This window comes from Pyricularia oryzae, chromosome 2 (genome assembly GCF_000002495.2).
Source record: "Pyricularia oryzae 70-15 chromosome 2, whole genome shotgun sequence".
NCBI lineage: Eukaryota > Fungi > Ascomycota > Sordariomycetes > Magnaporthales > Pyriculariaceae > Pyricularia > Pyricularia oryzae.
The window spans coordinates 494,248-508,935 of NC_017850.1; the positions used below are offsets into that span (position 1 = coordinate 494,248).

Here is a 14,688-nt window from a genome sequence, read left to right on the forward strand (position 1 = left end):
CTAATGTATGCACTGTTTAATGGGGTTCGGGTTGACCACTGAAAGTCCCTACAGTGCAGGTTGGGTTCATACCACTCCGTACCTTGGGTGCCTACATTAATCCTGCCACTGACAGCATGGCACCTCCACTCGCTACGCTACCACTTCAACTTTTATCAACGTCCAGCAAGCAGCAAATAAACCCAAAACAATGGCTGCATCGCAGGTTGATCAACGCATACAGGAAAAACATCCTGGGATCGCCGTGCATGGGACTAAAGGCGTCAGATCAGGCCGTTCACTTCGCGCAACACGGGACTTTCAGCCGGGTGATCTGATTGCTGAATTTGACAATCCCCTGGCGGCCTTTCCCGACGCGGCTCGGGCCTCGACGACATGTCACCACTGCTTGGACCAAAACGCCAAGGTCTTCGGCTGTATGGGCTGCGAAAAGGCTGTCAAATACTGCAGTAGCGAGTGCCAAAGGGCCAACTGGAAGCTGGTGCATTCCAAAGAATGCAAAGTATTCCGTAAGGTCCAGACGGCGGTGGGCAAAGATTGGCTACCGACTCCTGTGCGGACGCTGGTGCAGCTCCTGGTCCGTTGGGCCGAAGTACAGCAATTGGTATCACAGCTCGAGGGCAACGAGGACCGGTTCAAAGAGAGGAAACAACTGTGGGAGGATATGAAGCTGCAGGCATATGCGGGCATTCACTATGCCGGACGCAAGGAGGACGATGCGAATCTGTTCTTGTCACTGGACGTGTTGTGCAAGGTGAGATCAAGCCTGTGTTGCCTTGTCTCGATAAGATTGGATAACCCATCTAGTAATATTTGGAAATTAACACAGAAATAGATTCAAACAAACTCCTTTGACAGATTCGATGCCGACACAGGCGCAAGTGGCACATTCCTCGATCCTGTGCTCGCCATGGCCAATCACTCGTGTGTACCCAATGCAGTCGTACTGTTTTGGCGGCGCAAGGCCTACCTCAGAGCAGAGATGCCCATCAAGCAAGGATCCGAGATTTCCATCTCGTATATCGGTGAGAGCTTGAAAAGCTCCCCTTGCCTAGCCCTTGCTTCTAGCAAGCATGCTGATATATTAGACAGACTACACAAAGCCCGTCAGGTTCCGGCAAGAGGACTTGTGGCTTTACCACTTCACCTGCAAATGTCCACGGTGCAAGGACGATCTGAATATTTACGAAGTGTGTCGGGACTCGTCAGTGGTCCCGCTGAACGATCTTACACTATCTCCGGGCGTCGAGAAACTATTGTACCCACCTGGAGAGGCCGACCGCTTCAAGCAGAAATCCTGGCGCTCCAAGGTGGAAGCGATATATGAAGATTGCCAACATGACCGAAGCGCCAAGCCGACGTTTGAGGAACGGTTTGCGATGCTTAGGGCAAACTGGCAAAGTTGCAAACCGCTCGTTGATGCGCAACTTTGGGCTTGGCAGCCCCTCGCACAAACTCTACAGGGAGCAACTCTCTACTATCTGGGCATGGAAAACCACACGAGAGCGCTCTCGACGGCCTGTTTTACTGCACTGCACTGTGATCCATATCAATACGTCGCACCCTTCAAGACCTTCCGGTTGACAGGCCTCATGCTCATTGCCAAGATACTGACGCAAACGTCGGTCCCGGATCGGGAGGAGCTCGCCAAGACAGCACACCCAGAGATTCTCGCGATATTGGACCGCTCAGATCAAGCTTCCATGCTGCATGCGATCCTACTGATTGTCGTCAATAACGCACCTAAAGGACACTCTGATGACTGGGAGGTCTTGCACGAGGCCAAGACTATGCTGTCCGGAATTGAAAGCATAGAGGGACGAGAAGACGAGTCTATGTTGTTGAGGAGGTGGGTGAAGAACCCGGAAAATCATGCGGACAAGGCCTTCTTCCAGGAGAGAGTGCTGAGGCCAATCGAGTCTTTGGCAAAGGTCGCACCAGAAATCCTGAGGGCCGACTTAAGCTAGCTAGTGAGCATGAGAACAAATCAATATCAACAAGTCTTCCGAGGCTGCAGTATCATAGATTGGGTTGAAATTGACTTAGGCTCTGCGGAAACCTGGTGTGTTGGCTGCCGATATTGTTTGTCAATAATTAGCGATCTAACGGGCGCATAACATAGATTGTATCTGTCAAATACCTTCAGGCAGATGAAAGGGAGAATTATGGAGGACAAGATTAATAAGCGATTACTAGTGATATTTTGAGGATTCGTATGCATCGAGGAGGACAATTCAGTCGGTAAGAGGTACACAAACTACCTAAGGTGCCTAAGGTACCTACCTGGTTACGGTGAGGGAAAACCGCGGCCAACGGAGGCAATTGTGATTTCCTGGAAGAAATTCCACCGTGCATCTGTGTTTTCACACTATCGGACCACAAAAGGCACTGGCCTTTTCGCTCTTTTGGGTAGTTGCGAAAATGAAAGTCAGGATTGAATGAATGACTTGACCAGCAGGTGGACAAGAACCACCAACTAATAGTGCTAGGATTGGATTGTTCTTCAGTCAGCAATCACTCACTCTCGGTTTGGTTCTGCGGCCGTACCTATTTTTACCTTGGTCCTTCACAGAATAGATCCAGCTAGCTAGGTAGGTACCTACACCTACCTACCTACCCATCCTTATTTTTCACCATCATTTATTTCAAGCTGCAGTTGCCACGATTGTCTGCGCCTGCAGAATTTTCATCCACTGGCAACATCATCTCGCTTGCCTCAACCTTGCGTGTCTCCCAGGACGGGCTTGAGAGTAGGTGGTATTGAACCACTCAGGCTATCTTTGCACTCGCCGTTCAGACTCGGCGCGCGCGTTAATATTTGGGCTGAATGTTAAATGGCCTCTGCTGAGTCCCCAGAAACTGCGTTGATGCCAGACGCGGAGGGTCGCCAGCGCGAATCTGCACCATCTGCCAGTGGCTCCAAGCGTCCACGATCCAGCTCTAATGCCGACACGGCCAAGCCAGCAGATGGTAGCAGCAGAGCCTCGATGAAGGTTGAAGACGAAGCAAGTTTGGAGGTAGCACCTCCGGCAAAACGTCGCAAGAAGATTCCCAAAAGGGGTAACGGCAACTATCCCGGCATCACATTCTCCCCATCTTCTCGACTTCAGAGCAAGATCCAAGTCACCGATCTTCGCAACCTCATTCTCTATATTTTTGCTGATGGGACGGCACCGCAGTGGGTCGCCGTATCCCACCGGCCGCAGTTCACAAAGATAGTCACCATCTTGATTCCTGGTCTCGAGGAGGCCATGTTTAATAAGGACGTTGACTTCTCCAAATATGAAACGCACGATCGCAGCACTCCCCGCATAGAGACATCCCCGGATGACTACTACCCCAGGAAACTGGACCCCGAGACCCTACCAGCGGCTGTGAGGCCTTTGGCGGACATATTCCCCCATCTCTGGCCCGTGCGAGCGACCGCCGACGAGAGGGGTGCGGCACCCAGGATTCATTCCCCTGTGACCACCATGCTCAAGCTTCCACTTCCAAAATCCAAGGACGATAAGCCCCGCAAAGGTCCGAAACCCTTGCAGGATCAACCGGGCTTCAAAGATGTCCGCACTCGCATCACTGAGTTTATCGCTACGCCGCAGGAGTATCTTGAGCACAACTTCTCGCTGCACCCTGCGATGCTCAAGGATGAAGAGAGCCGTCAGGCTTTCCAGGACCCCGAGGGATGGGTCCACACCAATGTTGCGACCTTGGACGATGGTGCGGTTCCAGAAGCAGACATACAGCAGGGTAGTATTACCGCAGGCCGTGAGATATTTGCAATCGACTGCGAGATGTGCCGCACAGGACCGACGAATCATGACCTCTCCTTAACCAGGGTCACAATATTATCTTGGGACGGGGAAGTGGTTATGGATGAGCTAGTCAAACCAAGCCTGCCCATTCTCGACTACCTGACGCAGTTCTCCGGCATTACGAAAGAGATGCTTGAGCCTGTCACGACTACCCTGCCTGATATTCAGAAGCGTCTGCTTGAGCTCCTGACCCCGCGATCAATCCTCGTCGGTCACTCTCTTGATTCAGATATGAAGGCTCTTCAAATGGCCCACCCTTTTGTCGTGGACACGTCCATCCTATTTCCAAACCCATCCTCCCCCAACGGCAAGCACTCCCTCAAGCACCTTGCCTCGAAGTACCTCGGTCGCCAAGTCCAAAAGGACGAAGGTTCTTTGAAAGGTCATGACAGCTACGAGGATGCCTTGACGGCCCTCGACCTGGTGAAGAAGAAGTGCGAAAAGGGCAAGGAGTGGGGCGTTTCGGGTGACAACAAGGAGAGCATATTCAAGCGTCTGGCGCGCGCAGGCACGGCATACCGAGCTCAGGGTGGCCCCGAGGCCAAGGGTGGCGTCGCCACGGGAAAGTCGTCTGCGGCTGTTGATTGGGGGGAGCTGGGCTGGAACCAGTATAGCGACGCTGATCATTTTATCCCGTGCAAGTCTGATGCCGAGGTAGAAGCCGGCATTATACGTGCAGTAGCAGGAGATGTTGATGGCAAGGAGATCAAAGGCGGAGGCGTTGATTTTGTCTGGGCTCGCATGAGGGAGCTGGAGGCACTTCGTGGCTGGTGGAATCGTAACCGGTCGCAGTCAAACTCGAACGGGCCGCCCACTGTGGATGAACTCGGGCGGCGGATGAAACTCAGCATTGTCGCTGGGGAGGAGAACAAGGGACCTATTGAGGCAGCCATGACAGACGAGCGATGCCTCCTGGAAGTTGCCGTCGCTACTGTGACGCAGCGAATTGGTCGTATATATGCAGCCCTGCCGCCATGTGCGGCGCTCGTGGTCTTCTCTGGCACTGGAGACCCACGCGAGATGGAGCGTCTCCGGGCACAGCAAGCCCAGTACAAGGCGGAGTACAATACACCGGGCATGAAGTGGGATCAGCTGTCAGTCCAATGGACAGATATTGAGGAGCAGGGACTGAGAAAGGCTATCAGAAGTGCTAGGGAGGGTATAGGATTTATCACAGTTAAATGAAGGGTCGCGTTTGCCGCGTTTCTTCATGATTGTGGCACTGGTCAGTTTTTGATAGTAGCACTCCTCGTTTCAGTCACATATTCTGTTCAAGCTTTTGATTTTGGTTGTGATAACGGCAGACGTTTGTGATGTACAATGGAGACAGCTGCCTTATGTATTACGGTGACTTGAAAAGTAACGTGCACATTGAGTAAGCCGTCTTTATCTTTATATATATATATACCACCTAACATTTGATATTGGTGTATGATTACCGTGCTCGGCCACAGTCCCCCGCAAATACGGTATATAGACAACAATACGGCATTATCAGCCTGGAAAATACCTGGCTCGTAGACACTAGATTAGGGCAGCCTGGTTGATAGAAGTCGTGTTGTAGAATCTACCTAAAAGTCAAAGTCCTTCCTGAAGACATCGGGATCTACCCCAGGCACGACCTTGTCGCACAGGTCACGTCGGCCAAGAGTCGTGAAAACACGACGCAGGCTGTCATACAGGGTTGTGCTGCGATTCTGCGTTGTGAGGCGCTCGAGGTCCGCCTCGCTTACAGACCCGTTTCCACCCAGGATCTCGCGGGCTCTCTCGCGTCCACTCTTTTCGACCTCCTTGTGCATGGCCAAGGCGGCCAAAAGATGACCAGCGGCTTCCCGTTCGCAATTCATGTTGATGCAGCTGATCCCCAGGTTGTAGCGTGCACGGACAAAGTTTGGTCGGATTGCAAGTGCTTTCTCGTACGCGTGAATGGCCTCCTCGCTCCGGCCGCTGTTGGCCATGGTGGCACCGAGGCGGTTCCAGAGAAGATGGACCTGGTTTTGTTGGTTGCTTGTGCCTTGCTCGGAGGAAGCCAGTGCGGCGCTGAAGCAGTCGACGGCCTTTGAGAAGTCGTCGCCACCGTAGAAGAGCACACCAAGTCCGACCTGGACGTCTGGATCCATATGCTGCCCATCAGGCGCGAGACGAGCAGCCTCGAGGAACATGTTTGTGACACGCTTTCGGAGTTCCTCGCGGTCAGTGAAGCCCAGGTCTGCGGCAGACGAGAGCTTCTCTGGCGGGCATATCTGAGGGTACTTGACTGACAGCCACCGCTCGAGAGTCCTGTGCGACGTGCCATCGTAGCTCTCGTTGGTGTACGAGACGGCCAAGGCCATTAGGGCGGCAAGGTTGTTGGGGTCAATCTCAAGTGCCCTCTCCAGCGCCCGGATGGCCGCATCCTCCTTTTCGTTCTGTGCCTGAGCTGATCCGAGCTGCACCCAGGCTTCGGCATGATTTGGATCTGCCTGCACCGCCGCCTCAAAGGCGAGTGCCGCCAGTGACAAGTTACCGCCCTCGTCCATGATACGCATGCCTTCCTCAAAGGCATTTGGTTGATCCTTGAATATGTTGTCCTCCTCGAACATGTAAGGCTCAATTGGTGGAGCTTGCCCCAGGCGTGCGTTGGAGGTTTCCCAAAACTGCGTCAAATCAGCCATATCAGCGTTCCCGGCTTGTATGCCATTCCATATTGACTCAAAGTCACCGAACCCTGTCTCCGATTCGAGAAGCTCCTCGTCCATCTTGTTGAGTTCTGGTTCCATTGCCAAGCTTTCGTCTTCCTCGACTTGCTTGTTCTCCAACTCAATCTTGGCGAATTGCTCCTCCCACTGGTTGTCGTCTAGTTCTAGGATCTTTTCCTTGCCCTTGCCCTTGTCGACCACTCCATCCAGCATCTCTTGTGACACACCTCCTTGCTGTTGGAACATGGGCTGGTACAAGGGCCGGCCCATTGATGCATATCCCATCCCCATCCCCATCCCCATCCCCATCCCCATCCCCATTCCCATCCCCATCCCCATCCCCATCCCCATCCCCATCGGGTGCACATTGCCGAGTGTTGGTCGGTGTTGCTGCAAGCTGGACGCACTTGCAGACGCGGGGCCGGCAGACATCGGACCGGCGCTGGACGACGATGACATGGCCTCGTGGTTGTGCCGTTGGAAAGCTGCGAATTCGGCGGCGCTAAATGGTGATGCTGTCGAGGTCTGAATCCCTCCCATGTGTGCCGGCGATATGGTAGCCCCGCGAAGATGAGCTGCTTGTGCGGCATCGAGGGGGAACTGGCCATGAGGGCCGTGTTCAAAGGCCATCTCGGGCATGTTCGCAGACTGGTTCATAAACGCGTTCATGGCCTAGGTATTGCAGGGTAGGGGTACAAGAGGTACCGGTCAGTCGCCGGTCTAAGGTTGGGCCACAAACTTCAAACATGGTGATGCGACATACCCCATCTTGAGCTGGTCCATTGTGCACGATACTCCGGAATGAGTCCGGGCCGGCCGAGGGGCCACGATTCACCAGCCTGTCACGTTGTAGGCTCTGGTCATCCTGGGCATGCTTTGCCAGTTGGCTGAGGGGGTTGCCTGCGGTAGAGCACTCGGCCCCTCCCATGAACGACATGGCGACGTTCTTGTTTTTGTGTGACGTGCCGGATGGACCGGCAGACTCGAGTTGTCGGTTGATGGTTGCGCTAGAGCGTCGAGCAGTCGCGTGGTGAGAAAATGGCGAAGGTGAATGAATGGATGCGGATGGAGAAAGAAGGATGTCTGTCGTTGGATCGGCACGCAGTTTGTTTGGCAACTTACATTCAGTACCAAATCTGTGTCGCCAAACGTCAAATGTATACGCGTAGGAGAGCGTGCGGCAAAACTCGTGACCAAGTAGGCGGTTGAAAAAAGCTAAGACATCCAAGGAATGTTACAGACTGTCCAGCAAGCGTACAGTATATTGGTATGTAAGGTAACTTGCCAACCTCATCACGGCTCCGAGGACCGCGGCTCAAACCTGTGGGCTACTGTTGTGTCCCCTCCCCCACATGCAGGTCCGTCTGGGGACGACAGTCCAGCCAAGCCAGTGCAGGCGTGCCGCTTTGCGGGGCTTGGACGATGGGATGGATCCACTGCACTTGAGCGTCGCAACGTTGGTTGGTTCGTTGTTGTCGAATTACCTAAGGTAACTTACCTAAGGTAGGTAGGTATCTTTTAGCCAAGGTAGTCAGTCTGGTCTGGCGGTAGAGTAGCATTTACTACCCATGACTACAAATGCACCCAACATAAATGTTCATGCCATGTACACAAAGGCCATTGTTTGGAAAAAGAGATCAAGGGTGAGTTTTCAAGTCTAAATGTTCTAATGTACATATTGATTGGATACATATAAGGGCTAATAAAAACACTTTTTTGTACAATATTGGGCATGCGATATTGGCGCGCGGTTTCCTCATCAATCTTGAAGAAAATCATGATACTGCCAGAGCGCAAGTATCTTTGATTTATCCCGCGATTGAGGAATCGCCAGAATGAACATCAATTCCGAGAGTTTCAAAAGTCTCCAGAGCCCCGAGAGTCACGAGAGTCCCGAGAGTCCCGAGAGTCCCGAGAGCCCGACGCGGTTTGCATCCTCTCATTTCTGGGGACACGAGGGGTTGAATAGTCCACTCGCAATGTCCTTCCCATCAGCTCCATCAACTTGACCTTCTCCACGGCCTTCGTAGCGGATTCGACATCCTTGAAGTCTGCGTGTGCGAACCCGCGAGGCCATCCCGTGCTGCGGTCAACAGCGATCCTCACGTCCTTGAGTCCCTCCAGATCCTGGAACAGATTGTTGAGCGCCGCATCAGTGGACTCGTACGGGATGTTACCAATGTAGAGACTTGAAGTAGGAGTGCGCTCCTCTTGGTTCATAGCATCCCTGTTGCCTGGTTTGCTCGCCTTGATACGAGGAGCGACGTTTATCCGTCGGCCGTGCCAAAAGGTATTGTTGGCCTCTTCACACGCCTTTTGGGCCGCCTCTGGGGTCTCAAAGTAAATGAATCCAAACCTGTGACAGCGCATACAGCAGTCTCGTTAGTCAATGAACCAGATGTGTTTCCTCTAGAACCGTGACAACAGAAATATGGAACTTGCCCTTTGCTCAACCCACGAGCATCCCGAGCCACCTTTGCGTCGACAACATTGCCGTACTGAGAAAAAGCCTCGGCCAGATGCTCATTGGTGGCGTCGAAGACCAAGTTCCGAACAAAAATACCATTGGGTTGCTCTAACATGAGACATTAGCGTGTCGTTCAGCGTCAAGTTGGCATCGCCGTGTCTCCGAGTCCTATATGGGCAGCTAGTAATCTCACCTTGGCGTGGCAAAGAGCTGCCACTGTTCTCTTCGACATTGGCTAAGGTCCGGGACACGGAAAAGGCTCGGGCAATGGGCAGTGCGGTCGACCTGGCTATCGAAGCAGGTACAGCGGCAAGGACGGGAACGACTCGCTTGCTAACGATTGCGGTCCTAGCTGTCTGGGCTGAAACGGCCCGCATGGCGGCTCGACGAAAGCAGTGCCTGTTTTGACAGTTAGCATCAGAAAATACATCAATCAGTTCGCGCGGACTGATCCGATACTTACATTTTGTATCCGGGTGCTGGGTTGATCCAAGTGTCGATCTAAATTCTTCTGTTTTAATGAAGTCTTTGCCGTTGAAGGTTGAAGAAAGGTATACAATGATAAAGAGTTAGGCCTGCGGAAATACAGAGACTTTTTCCTAATGTCCTAATGAAGGAAAAAAAAATTCGAGAACGCGACTTGGATCCACGTCAGGCCCCCTGATCGTAGGAGAGGTGGATTTGGTGGGCTCGAAAGCGGGGATCACGCTACCCAATAGCATCGCGGTTTAAGGGAGCAGTTGCTACCTCCAACTTCCCAAGCTTCCGACGTTAGTCAAGGTACCTACCTTACCTAAGTCACCTCATGTACTGTACAGATATAAACACTATTTACATCTAGCCACAGTGAAGCTCAAGATATACAGGTCGATATCAACACCACCATCCCCGATTCATCGCAAACTATGTAAGCAGCTGCCACTGCGTCGATCTATAGACCCTGGTTAATCCTATTGCTTCGAGCACGCTTTGGCACAAAAACTCTCTCAGAGTATCTTATGCAGCTCCTGATGCTAAACGAACAGCATCTTAATCACCGAGATTTTCGCTGCCGGCAGCCACAACTGACGAGTATACTCTTTACGGATATGGTGTTACTTGGTCTGAGCATGTAATCGCAGCCAGCTTGATAGACTTATCTCGGTTCTTTTCTTTCTTTCTTTTTCTTCGGCTATGTTGTCCGGAATTCTCCAAGTGAGCTAGCTATTTTGATGCAGATAGATCAGTGTGGAACGCTCTACATTGTTATTTACCAGCCGCCGGCATGAATTCTCGGCCGGGTAAGCTGGCTCCATATCGAGGTTCATCAACATTTATTCAACTGCCTCTTCGACAACCCCTACAGTTTCCTCACCTCGCAGGGGTTTCCTTTTCTTTTCTTCTCTTCAACACCGAATGTTGGCCCATTGCCATTGGTAAGGTTTGTAGGTAGGCTCGGCTGGCAACCAACACATCATCCCGCTTTCCTCGCCTATTACTCCACTTGGAATCGTCGAGTGGGCAGTCATTTAGGCATACTGATTTCTCAAACTTTTCTTCTAGGCCCAGCTTCCCAGGTCTACGCTTAATTGCAGAGCGCCTGTCAGTGATACCAATTACACCGAGGTGGCTGGTCCTGTGGTAAATAAGCCCGTTGCACGTATCCTCACTCCATAGTGCCACTATAAACTTGTCTTTCTGTCTCCTAGGGCCTGGTCTAAGTCAGAGTTACCGCATATCCCAGCCCCCGAGAGCAAAGGCTCAGAAACTAACACGATATGGTGGCTATGATATATTGACCCTACTCTAAACTTATCATTGCTTGCATGCTAGTGACGGACAACGCCATGACTACCAGGACAATCACGTGAATACTGTCCTACCCATGCGCCTCCTCTGTCAACAGCCATCTGCTCAGCTCCGAACATCTGTCCATTTGTTTCTCGGCGGGAAACGGGAAGCCATACGAATCGTGGCGTCGACAAGGCGCCCAGACATCGCCGAAATCGGAAGCCGCCGCGGAGTAACAAGAAAAGGAGGGGGGAGTGAAACCAGGCAGATAGCGAAGTAAAGTAGGTAAGCCCGCCACCATCGTTGAAATATTCAGCTGTACGGCGGCCCCTAAATACCGCCAGTCTGGAAGCGACACGGCGGCAACACTCATGTCGCCCAAGCGTTTTTTTTTTTTTTTTTTTTTTTTTGTGATCGACGGCAATGTGCTCCCTTGGATCGGACTTGCAACCTAGCCAGGTCGAAGGCAGATGTGGCGTTGCTCAGGGCAGCTGGAACACTGAAACTCATGAACGCTATTCATCCCATTCATGTAGGTAGACCAGAGATAGATTCGGCCGTGACGTTTGCTATTAGTTAGGAAAATGACAGATGGACACGGCTCTGATCAGCTCTGTAATTCGAACAATTCAGCCCCGGCCGTACAGAGACCAGTCCCTAGCTACCTTAGGTACGTGGGTACCGTGGATTGTGTCTTTGTAGTGAAGGCTGTGATACAGATCATCCCAGCCGCTGCAGGGCAAGGAAGGCACCTTTATTGCAGTGCGTGCGTTGTCACGCCAGAGCGACCCGAAATGACGGCACACAAACTCCCCGTGGCATGGCAATCGAATCTCGAGGTGAAATCGACGCGAGCGTAAGTTCAGGGTTCGTCGAACGCGTGGGGATAAACACGCTAATTACCTGTACTACCTTGCCTATCAAGGTAGGTCCCTTGAAAAGAGTACCTAGAACTAGACTAGACTGCACTGGCCATAGCCTGCCGTGGTTGGTCGATCATATTGACCAGTAGCACCGAGGCTTGGGAGGCTAGTCTAGAACCCGACGGGGCGGCAACCTGCGACCATCTAACTACTTCGTAAGTAATCGTCCCGCGCTGGTTCGAATATACCCGATGAAAGGATACGTACCGTAGATATCATTCACATTTGGGTGCGCGTTGTACCTAGTGTGCGGTGTGCGCCTCAGTTGCCATGGTGAACTGAATACCTACCTCGTGGGGCGCACCCTGCGGCGACAATCGAATCGCCTTGGGAACTCGACTTAGTTGCGGAGTACATCGTTGATGCCTACATTGCCCGGGGTAAGTAGGTAGGTACCCAAGGTAGGTACCCAAGGTAGGTACCTTGGGTATGAATCTGCTTGAGAGTAATTACCTCGTTACTGTTACTCAACATCCACGCCGGGTGTAATGTAGCTAGCGTACATAGCCAAATAATTAATGGATATTCTCCGTAGGTTGAACATCGGTAAAGATGGCAGTACTCAATCGGACCGTTGGGCGTTACGGCCATTGGTTACTTCATAAGTAGTTGGTAGGGTGTTGATTGCTCGATACTATGTCCGAGCCACAAGGGCAACAGTCTCAAGGTAGAAAGTACGAAGTAACCTACAGTAAGTACATATACCTAGCTAGGTAGGTACCTACTTTACGAAGCACGTACATATGGTAGCCGTAGGGGTACCATCTACCCAGGTGGTCCCTAGGGACCTTGGCAAGCTTGGCTTGCGAGGCGGCAGCACCAATACAACTTTGTTCAGCAACGGGAGGGGTCTGGTGCGGGAGATTGCAGCGCGATTTAATGGGCCATGCCATGTAATTTACCAGGCTGTCAAAGGGGTTATTGACTACATAGGTAAAGCGTTGGCCCTTGTTGCTTTTTTCATCGTACGAGAGAGCTACAGAAAAGGACGTTGACCTCGGCGCGACCCTCGTCATCAAAATCCACGGACCAAAGTCTTGCGCAGAGATCTTCCTTATTGTGTGTTTGATGGGCCGAAGCGCTGCACGGCTTATGCAGGCAATAGTAAAAGTCAATCCTGTAAGATAACATAGTACCCAGGTACATAATGTGTGTGCCAAGGTAACTAGATGAACTAAGGAATTGGTATGCTGCTTGTTAAGCTGCAACTAATGGTGCATGGCCACGCTACCAAAACTGGGAGTCTATCGAACGGAGAGTTTTGAATCGCGTGGCATCTAGCCGCAGTCAAAGGGGAGAATAAAAAAACAATAATGGGGGGAAAAAAGAAGAGAGAGAGAGTGGGATAGAGAAGAGGGAGAAAAAAAAAGCCTCCCCGAGCAAATACCCTGGACAGGGGAATCATAGCCGCTTGCATCCATGTCAAAGCCAAGGGTTCAGGCACAGTAACTTCCAGTAGCGTATACACTGTCCTGCCAGGGGGAGGCATACCTAGAACGTACCGTGGGAAGGTCCCCCTCCCCATGCTGCTTGTGGTCTTGATGTACGAGGTACCTGCCTAGCTATTATACTATGTATAACTACCTAATTATTAGACCGGCAAGATCAGATGCCTTAGTCACGCGAAGCTTGCGGCATGGCAAACAAAGATCTCGGATCTTTGCCCTCTCTTGGTGGGAGGAGAGCTTCTAGACCCACATGGGCCACAGCTATACCTAATTACGTGGTATTGCAGTTACATAAAGGTAAATGGATCAGATAAACCCGAATTGATTGGCCGTGAAGAAGGGGACGGGAAGAAGGAAGTAACACAAACACGCAAAATCAGCATTCGCATCCACATTCAATGGTACCATTGTATATTCCGCAGTACTACGTAGCAGTGCCATGCAAAAGTTCTCGAGGGATCAGCGAGAGATCCTCAACTAATAAAAATGAAATACAACTATAAACTGATTGATTCTTACAGTAATTAACCCTTATACCCTATACGGTGAACTTGGTGCGGAAATGTTGACCGTTCTGCTATGTCCTGGAGCGCATGAAGGAGCCCCGGTCTAAATAGCTAGGTACCTACCTTTAGCTGACATACCGCCAAAGTTCAGTGTTGTAATTGGCAGCTGCATGTGGGAGGGTACCTCAATGACCGACCACGTAAAGGCCTTAATTAGTTTTAGGTGTAGGTACCGAACAACTTTGCAATGCGCCCGGAAATCTTGCGACCGTGACATACAGTATTCGACACTGTTATACTCTCAGTGAACAGTACGTACTGTACTCCACAGAAAGTACTGTACCTACCGTACAAGGTGATGAGATACCGTACAGTAGCTAGGCGCAAGGATTTCTGCCCATCAGCCCCGGCTTTTCGTCTGGAATTCCACCTCAGCCCGCCCTCGAAAGCCACTCCATTTGATCTTGGCAGCAGTTGGAAGCCCAGAAAACGTGGTGGTTTAATGTTCCTCGGTCGTTTGAGGAAGGGATCGCCCTGTCGGGTTCTGGTAATCCCAGGATCCGGTACCTGGCTCTACAGTACTTTGGACAAGCAACCAAGGTACAATGGCTTAATCCGAGGTGAGCTAGGTACCCAAAGTAGCGATTCACTTTGATGAATGTACATTTGCTATTTCCCAGTCAAATGTAATGATCATCTGCGAAATATGTATGCGCGAAGGACGCAACGCTTACTGCCTGGTATTTTCCTTCTCATTCTTTGTTCTTTTCTTCACCTCTCGTGCCAATTACCGTATCCAGCAAGGCGACGTACATAGTACTACCTACCTACCTACCTAACTACCTACCAAGCTACCGCCTACGGTAGGTAGTATGGAGCACGCGCAACGAAACGCACGCACCACATCTTCTCAGGGAAACGGGAAAGCCAGGTGGACCCCTGTCCACTGCCGTTCTGCCTTGTCTCTAGCAGGACCCACACCCACGTTCTCAAGCACCATGCATTTGCCCGCTTCCGTGCCCGCACCGCACCCGTTCTCTTCCCGCCCATCCAGTCACTCCAGTCAATCAATTACCTGAGGAAC

The 14,688-nt window shown here is 51.6% G+C and overlaps 6 protein-coding genes across 6 annotated transcripts; 2 read left to right on the forward strand and 4 right to left on the reverse strand.

Annotated features, from left to right (window-relative positions):
- Window positions 1–95: 95 nt before the first annotated feature.
- Window positions 96–2,469, forward strand: MGG_15522 (uncharacterized protein). The gene is made up of 3 exons (XM_003713373.1): window positions 96–754; window positions 836–1,025; window positions 1,093–2,469. Exons 1-3 carry the CDS (start codon window positions 191–193, stop codon window positions 1,965–1,967), a joined length of 1,629 nt encoding a protein of 542 aa, XP_003713421.1. The 5' UTR covers window positions 96–190; the 3' UTR covers window positions 1,968–2,469.
- Window positions 2,423–5,241, forward strand: MGG_15523 (uncharacterized protein). Its single transcript, XM_003713374.1, has one exon. It carries the CDS (start codon window positions 2,835–2,837, stop codon window positions 4,995–4,997), a length of 2,163 nt encoding a protein of 720 aa, XP_003713422.1. The 5' UTR covers window positions 2,423–2,834; the 3' UTR covers window positions 4,998–5,241.
- Window positions 5,085–7,998, reverse strand: MGG_10840 (peroxisomal targeting signal receptor). The gene is made up of 2 exons (XM_003713375.1): window positions 7,254–7,998; window positions 5,085–7,162 (listed from the first exon to the last, which is right to left on the reverse strand). The coding sequence occupies exons 1-2, from the start codon at window positions 7,425–7,427 to the stop codon at window positions 5,384–5,386; spliced, it is 1,953 nt and encodes a 650-aa protein (XP_003713423.1). The 5' UTR covers window positions 7,428–7,998; the 3' UTR covers window positions 5,085–5,383.
- Window positions 7,999–8,110: 112 nt separating this feature from the next.
- On the reverse strand, window positions 8,111–9,608 carry MGG_11418 (nucleic acid-binding protein). The gene is made up of 4 exons (XM_003713376.1): window positions 9,421–9,608; window positions 9,151–9,356; window positions 8,933–9,065; window positions 8,111–8,846 (listed from the first exon to the last, which is right to left on the reverse strand). Coding segments are annotated over exons 1-4 (840 nt in total). The 5' UTR covers window positions 9,423–9,608; the 3' UTR covers window positions 8,111–8,347.
- A 1,109-nt stretch (window positions 9,609–10,717) lies between these two features.
- On the reverse strand, window positions 10,718–11,171 carry MGG_15524 (uncharacterized protein). Its single transcript, XM_003713377.1, has one exon. The coding sequence runs from the start codon at window positions 11,098–11,100 to the stop codon at window positions 10,816–10,818; it is 285 nt and encodes a 94-aa protein (XP_003713425.1). The 5' UTR covers window positions 11,101–11,171; the 3' UTR covers window positions 10,718–10,815.
- On the reverse strand, window positions 11,143–14,654 carry MGG_15525 (uncharacterized protein; the record flags this gene model as incomplete). The annotated part of the gene is made up of 8 exons (XM_003713378.1): window positions 11,143–11,794; window positions 11,858–12,016; window positions 12,392–12,767; window positions 13,153–13,212; window positions 13,743–13,812; window positions 13,884–13,894; window positions 13,952–14,177; window positions 14,502–14,654. The coding sequence occupies 7 exons, from the start codon at window positions 14,652–14,654 to the stop codon at window positions 11,893–11,895; spliced, it is 1,020 nt and encodes a 339-aa protein (XP_003713426.1). The 3' UTR covers window positions 11,143–11,794; window positions 11,858–11,892.
- Window positions 14,655–14,688: the final 34 nt, after the last annotated feature.

Bases quoted from the DNA above. Each gene is read 5' to 3' on its own strand.
- MGG_15522 (XM_003713373.1), top strand. From the start codon at position 191: ATGGCTGCATCGCAGGTTGATCAACGCATACAGGAAAAACATCCTGGG. The intron at 755-835 runs GTGAGATCAAGC...ACACAGAAATAG, and splicing joins CACTGGACGTGTTGTGCAAG to ATTCAAACAAACTCCTTTGA. The intron at 1,026-1,092 runs GTGAGAGCTTGA...TATATTAGACAG, and splicing joins GATTTCCATCTCGTATATCG to ACTACACAAAGCCCGTCAGG.
- MGG_15523 (XM_003713374.1), top strand. From the start codon at position 2,835: ATGGCCTCTGCTGAGTCCCCAGAAACTGCGTTGATGCCAGACGCGGAG.
- MGG_10840 (XM_003713375.1), bottom strand. From the start codon at position 7,427: ATGTCGTTCATGGGAGGGGCCGAGTGCTCTACCGCAGGCAACCCCCTC. The intron at 7,163-7,253 runs GTATGTCGCATC...TGCAATACCTAG, and splicing joins ATGGACCAGCTCAAGATGGG to GCCATGAACGCGTTTATGAA.
- MGG_11418 (XM_003713376.1), bottom strand. The intron at 9,066-9,150 runs GTGAGATTACTA...GTCTCATGTTAG, and splicing joins CAGCTCTTTGCCACGCCAAG to AGCAACCCAATGGTATTTTT. The intron at 8,847-8,932 runs GCAAGTTCCATA...GCGCTGTCACAG, and splicing joins GCTCGTGGGTTGAGCAAAGG to GTTTGGATTCATTTACTTTG.
- MGG_15524 (XM_003713377.1), bottom strand. From the start codon at position 11,100: ATGAGTGTTGCCGCCGTGTCGCTTCCAGACTGGCGGTATTTAGGGGCC.